Raw genomic sequence first — 6574 nt, 5'->3', positions numbered from 1 at the left:
ACTTATTAAAAAAAAGAACCCTCAGTGGACTGAGAACAGAAGGGAATTTTTTAACCTAGTAACGAGTTGAAAACGTTCGCCTGGAGACCGAGGCAGGCGGCGGCGGCACAGGCGGGACGGCGTGGAGGAGGTGGCGGCAGGACCAAGGAGGAGAGGGCGTGTCTGCCCACGGCCGGTGCTGGCACCCGCTCCCTGGATGGAGGGGCCCTGCCTGCGCCTCGCCACCTCCAGGGCTGGGCTCGGCACGGAGCCCTCGGCCTAAGGAAGGAGCGGCGGAAGGAAAGCGGGGAGCGTGCGATCTTGCACAGGGAGGCACATCTTGAAGAAAAAACATCCATGATGTGAACCGAGGGGCAAAACAACTATGAACTCGATTAAAACAAAGTGTAAGTTTTCTGTTCAGCAAAGGAAACCACGAGATGACAGAGCAGAGATGTTTATCGTGAGTAAAACCCGCGAGATCCGTATCTGAGATGTTCAGAGTCCCTGCAAAGCCGTGTTCAGGAGACGGCAGTCCCAGGTCGGTGACCGGGGAGGCGACAGCAGGGGCGGTGGGGGCGGCGGTCTGCAGACCCGAAGCCGCAGAGCCCTGCTGCACCGGAGCAGGTGCTCGCTGCAGGGGCCGGACGCGTCCGCTGAACAGGAGGCGGCTCAGCGCCTCCTCGCCTGCTGCCTGTGCTCCGAGGGAAACGCAGAGGGAGCTGGCGGGCGCGCGGACATCCCAAAGCCCGAGAGAGCGGGGCCGCCAGGACAGCTGGGGCAGCCGGGCGCCATCCGCGGGCGGTGAGGGGTACCCAGTGGGTCTGGGACGCCGCCCGCCGGGTAGCAACGGTCATCAGCTGTGCTCACGGCAGCAAGGCCAGAGCTTCGGAGCCTGATACTCGGTGGGGAAACACCTACCACAGTCGTCAGGGCCGCGGTTCCCCAGGCACCCCAGGGTGTCCTAGTGAATTCCCAGGCACTAGACGGTATTCTTCATTTCTGAGGGAAACAGGAATACACAACATGCCAGGTGCTTCGTGAATAAGTCGGTTGGGTTTGCCCACTAGTAAAGGTTAGAAAGGCGTGCGGGGTCTAATAGTGTCAAACGTCCTATTAACAAGTAATTGTAGCTGTTTAAGAATTAAGTTTTTTCTTAATTTGCGTGTGACTGTTGGTTTGTTTCGTACTTTTTTCCGAACCGCTCCTAAGTCGTTAGGATCTAAACAGTTGTTGCCGGGCCCGCCAGACAGTGCTGTCAGGAGGGGCGCTGTGAGGGTCACTGAGCCACCAGGAGCCCAGGCACTGAGAGCGAGCAGGGCCCCTGAGCCCATCAGCCCCGAGAGCGACGCCAGAGGCAGTATGTCCGTCACGTCCACGTCTGGCTCCTGACTGTCCGGAGAGCGATAAAACTAAACCAGGAAGAGGAGCACCTGCGCCCCACGCTCACCGCAGCCAAGAGCCCGAAGCGGCCACGTGTCCACCCACGCAGCGGACCGTCACTCAGCCTTCCAAAGGACACGCATCTGACACCTGCTACGACACCGATGAACCTCGAGGACATCATGCCAAGTGAAATAAGCGGTCACAAAGGGACACACACTGTGTGACACATACGAGGGCCCGCAGGAGTCAGGCCCACAGAGCCAGGAAGCAGGTGGTGGGGCCAGGGCCGGGGCGGGGGTGGTGGGGCCTCGGTGAGCCATGGGGCAGAGGTTCGTTTGGGGAAGATAAAAAGTCCTGGAGGTCTACGTCACAGCAATGTGAATACACCATACACTCAAAAACGGCTAGCATAGAAAATTTAACGTTATGTGTTTATTACCACAATTTTTAAAATTATCCTTGAAAGTGGGGGAATGACCTGGGGGCTGTAAATGAGAACATAAACAAACCAGGAGCCAGAGCTCACAAGCTCGGCAGTCTCGCCTGCTTCCCTGGCCCCCACAGCACCCCAGGGGCGTCTCGCCGAGCCCGGCTCTGCACCCAGTGGCCCAGAGCCTTTGGGGGTGAGAGACGCCCCCACTCAGCTCAGGAGAAGCCCCCAGGTCCCTGCCCACCGCACCCTCCTCTCTGAGTCACTGCAGCCCCCACAAGCACCCCGTTTCCTCTGCCCGCACAACCCTCCCCGACCGGACACTCATTGTCCTCGTCCCCCTTCAGGCCTCTGCTCAGATATCCCTCCCCCCTCCAACAGGCTCCTTCTGACCACCACCCTGTCCATCACCTCGCCCCCTGCCCGGCTGGTCCGCAGCCGCCCGCCTGTTAAGTGTGCATTTGTGTATGGTGTCTGCTGTCCCCGCAGAGGGGGCGTGGCCCTCTGCCCTGCTCCCCGCCTTGGGACTGGCCCCCGTTAGGCACCTGGGGAGTCCTGGCTGACTGCTGAGTCAGGGAACAGCCGAGCAGGGCCAGGAAGGGATGGAGGAGGCCGGCTGCAGTCAGCAGCCAGAACCCTGTTGGGGACAGGCGCTTGGGGGCTGATGTGCGCTTGCAGGGCCGGAGGCCAGGGCCACAGCCACAGGTGAGGATGCGGGTGGAGGCAGCTGCAGACCAAGGCCACCAGCTGTGCCCCAACAACCAATTTCTCTCCTAAATGCTGCTGAGAAGTGCTGCTCCCCACCATTCCCCAAATCTGAACACCGGGGCCCCCTCAGGTGTCCAGTGGAGGTGCAGGCTGCAGGGGAACCCTGGAGGGCCATGGTCCTGACTCAGCTAGCCAGACACTCCCGCCAAGCCAAGGTCAGACCAAGGTCAACCTGAGCCGAAGCGGGGGAGGAGCCAGCCAGTGGGCGCTGCGGACAGCAGGCTCATGGGGGCCACCTCAGTCCATGGGCTCTTCCTGTCCCGGACACGCCCAGAGAGCCGGCGTGTAGGTCGGCGCCAACGCAGCCCTGCCCGAGCCCTGCGCCCTCGGCACCCTCGCTGTCTCGAGGTCACTGCACAGATGCCACCTCCCTGCCAAGTCGCGGCTCCCGTGGTCTGTCACCTGAGACGTGTGTTTCCTCAGAAGCCCCAGGCTCCCCGCCCAGCCCCCAGGCCTCCGGCTCTGTCCTCAGCCGCAGCGCTCTCCAGGGACGGGCATCAGCTCCCTGCTCTGCTGCCGCCGGCTCGGCCGGCCACGGCGCACACCTCCGGCCGCTCGCCGCCCGGTCACAGAGTCCAGCGTCTCGGCTCAGCCGCCCTCCTCACTCCCCTCCCGGGCAGTGCCCATCCTTGGGTTTTGCTCATTTGCCCACTTTTTTCACAGGGATTGACGGTTCCATCTTCTCCACACCAACTCTTTATCGGCTACGGACGCCACACATCGGCCCTGGCCCTGCTGTCCATGCGTCCTGCTGGCCACCACGTAGCAGGCCCAGTGTGGGCACTGTCTGGCCTCTCAGGGCCTTGGGGAGCCACTCCTGGCCCGGTGGTGCCATCACCTCCTGCAGGGCTGTCTGTCCTCACTGGACACTGGTTCGTCCAGACAAGCCCCGTGGCCCCGTGCTGGCCCAGGCTGTCGCTGTCCGCAACCTGGTCTGTTCTGTGGTGTCGGCCCTGGCAGCGGGCCTGTGAACCGTTCTGTCACAGGCAGAAGGGGACCGAGGTTGCCTGGGGCTGGCAGGGGCAGTGAGCTCACAGGGGACGTGGAGGGGACGGCAGCCTGTGTGGACACTGAGGACTGCCAATGCCTGGCCTGTCTGGCGACACCGCCGGACTTCGGGCCTCAGAACGGTCTGCCACCATCCGCCAGGGGCATGCCCAGCGCCACCACCCACCTGCCGCCACCACAGCCCGCCCCCGCCCCGCCTGGCCGTCCACCCAGACACTTCACACAGATGCCGCCGCGTGGGGGGATGGGCGTGGAATGACTGAGTGACCCGAGAGCTGGCAGCTCGGTGACACTGTGCTTGTATTGAGATCTCCAGAACCGGGTTCTGGAAGGCAGTCCGCACAGGGCAGGGCATTTCCAGAAGGAGGCGGCTGAGGGCACAGAGTGGGGTCAGTGGCAGGGAGTCCGGAAGTGACTTCAGATGCAGGTGGAGGGTCAGGTCCCCTGTGCCCTGGCCACAGGCAGAGCCAGCAGGAAGTGACAGCCCTAAGGGGAGCTGAGGAGGTGGTGCTGAGGGGCCTGGGGCAGGGAGCCCAGTGGGAAGCGTGGGCACCGGCCCCATGAGGACAGGGTCAGGGACGGGCTTCTGCAAGGGAGGACCCGCTGGCCACTGCCTGGCCTGGCCGGTGCTCCTGAAGCCTGTGTCCACCAGACCCCAGACTGGCCAAGGTGCCACTGACCCAGCACAGCCCAGGGCAGGCAGGAGAAGCCGATGAGCAGGATCTCGCGTGGGCCCAGGAGGCTCGGGGCTGGCAGTGGCGAGGGCCTGAGCCGACCAGCAGCAGAAGGCAGCCCAGGGGCCCCGTGGCCTGCCCAGCAGCAAGTCGGGGTTCTGCTGCCCTGGGAAGAGGGGCCGAGGCTGCCCGTGCCGCCCGGGGTGGGCTGGGAGCTGCTCCAGCAGCTGGGCGCTCCACACACAGATGGCTCTTTGTCAAGGCAGCCCCACCCACCGAGTGGCCTCGGGGACAAAGCCCCTCTGTTCACAGTGGCCTCCCCTCAGCCCTGGGGCACCACTCCCAGGAAAGGAGCAGAGCCCCTACCCCCCGACTTCCACTGTGCCCTGGTGTGCAGGCACCAGGTGCAGGCACGGCCCAGGTGGTGCGGGGGGAGCCTGGACGGGGTGCGGGGGCATACAGGGCAGTCCCGCCCCGGGACCGGTCATGCCTGTCCCTCCACCCCTGGCACCCCTGGCCCAGCCCAGCCTCCACCACCACTGTCCAGGGTCCCCTTCCCACTGCCGTCCCCAGATAGACACGGAAAAACGTGGCAGCCTGGCCCCTGCACGGAGGCCTCCATGATTTATTTCTGAGTCTTCGCTGGACCCTGAGAGCCTATGGCCACCACACTGGACATGTCATGACCTCTTCAGAGGGGACAGCCCCTGCTGTTGGCCACGCGGCTGAGCTCTGTCCAAAGTAGGGGCAGCTGGGGGCCACAGGAGGTGCAGTACCCGGCTCTGCTTCTACGTCGGCCCCGTGGCCACCCAGCCTGGCTGAGCCATAACAAGCGTCAGGCCCCAGCCCGGGAGGGCACAGCCACACCCCTCAGCGTCCAGGTGGCGGGATCCAGATGAGGCCGGGCTTGGCTCTCGCCAGCCTGGCCAGCTCCTGCCGGCACCGTCCCTGAAGCTGGTGCAGCGTCGCCTCCAGGCAGGCCTCCTGGCTCCTCAGTGCCCCAATCACCTCGGCAGCCCGCAGGCCAGGACCCGCAGGGAGCCCAGCCTCACTCCTGACCAGCCGGTGGGGTCCGTGGGGCTGGGCCAGGCCCCCACCTCGCTCCCAGGCCTGTCGCAGAGCCGCCAGCTCCTGTGCCACGGCCTCCCGTGCGGCCCGCTGTGCAGTGTCCCAGTCAGGGCCCTGGCCTCCAACCTGCAAGAGAAGTCGGCCACTCGTGAGTCAAGAGAGGCCGCACCCCGCCCAGACACTGGCCTCAGGCGCCCACTGCGTCCGTGGGGCTGGGCCAGGCCCCCACCTCGCTCCCAGGCCTGTCGCAGAGCCGCCAGCTCCTGTGCCACGGCCTCCCGTGCGGCCCGCTGTGCAGTGTCCCAGTCAGGGCCCTGGCCTCCAACCTGCAAGAGAAGTCGGCCACTCGTGAGTCAAGAGAGGCCGCACCCCGCCCAGACACTGGCCTCAGGCGCCCTGGGCGCCCACTGCTCCCCAGCAGCCTGCAGTGCCCACAGCCCCCCAAGAAGCAGAGCCCAAGCCGAGGCTACTCCAAGGCCCGGCCCCTCCAGGCCCTGCATCACCCTCGCTGACCCCAGAACCCCAAGTGGCCACAGAGGTGCCCCAGGGTCAGGGCTGACAGCCTGACTGCCCCCTAGACCACCCAGCTGACCGCCCAGCTGCAAGCCCAGCTCGGCTCACTGGGGTGGGCGTGGCGGCAAGGCCTGGCGGCTCCCAGCAGGCCAGCTCCCTCGGGGCCATCCCCAGGGACACCCATCCTCAACCCCACATGCCACTGCAGGGTCGGCCCAGCCTCCCACCTCCCACTGCCGAATGGGGGGTGGGGACATGGGGACCAAGGCCACCTGTGGTCGCTACACCCTACAGCTGAGCTGTCCCCAGGGAACCGCTCGGACCCTGACTCAGACCCCTGAGGTGTGACAAGTGCCAGCCCCACTCCTCATGAGAAGTCTCCTGCAGATGTCAGCTGTCACCGTCAGAGCCGAGAGGGGCCTGAACAGCAGCCAGAGTGGGCGGTTCAGGCCCCTCAGAGACTCCCTTGTTCCTCAGGACGCCCCGAAGATGGTCAGGGGGAAACGGGGCCCACCAGACTGTGAGGAGCTTCAGGAGAGTGGGCCCCAAGCGGCCACGCCCACAGCCAGCAGCCGGTGCCGCTTGCAGGTGGGGCGGGGACCTCGTGCATGGGAGCTGACAAGACAACCTGAGAATAACCCCAGGAGGCCAACGGACCCCAATGCGGGGCTTCCAGCGGCTGGGGCGGGCCCTCGCCGTGCAGCCCCCCTACACTGCAGTCCAGCCCGCGAGCCCCGACCACGTAGAT

General features: G+C 65.3%; 1 protein-coding gene across 1 annotated transcript in view; it reads right to left on the bottom strand.

The window, feature by feature from the left end:
- Nucleotides 1–5115: 5115 nt before the first annotated feature.
- The window catches only part of TEDC1 (tubulin epsilon and delta complex 1), a 7060-nt gene continuing 5601 nt past the window's right edge, over nucleotides 5116–6574 (bottom strand). The window contains exons 7-8 of the mRNA XM_025042135.1: nucleotides 5496–5639; nucleotides 5116–5439 (exon numbers count right to left, since the gene is read on the bottom strand). Coding sequence (XP_024897903.1) covers nucleotides 5116–5439; nucleotides 5496–5639 — 468 coding nt within the window. The remainder of the gene's footprint in view (nucleotides 5440–5495; nucleotides 5640–6574) is intronic.

The sequence above is a fragment of the Pteropus alecto genome, unplaced genomic scaffold, assembly GCF_000325575.1.
Source record: "Pteropus alecto unplaced genomic scaffold, ASM32557v1 scaffold8, whole genome shotgun sequence".
Taxonomy (NCBI): domain Eukaryota; kingdom Metazoa; phylum Chordata; class Mammalia; order Chiroptera; family Pteropodidae; genus Pteropus; species Pteropus alecto.
This window is presented reverse-complemented; position numbering and strand designations above follow the sequence as displayed.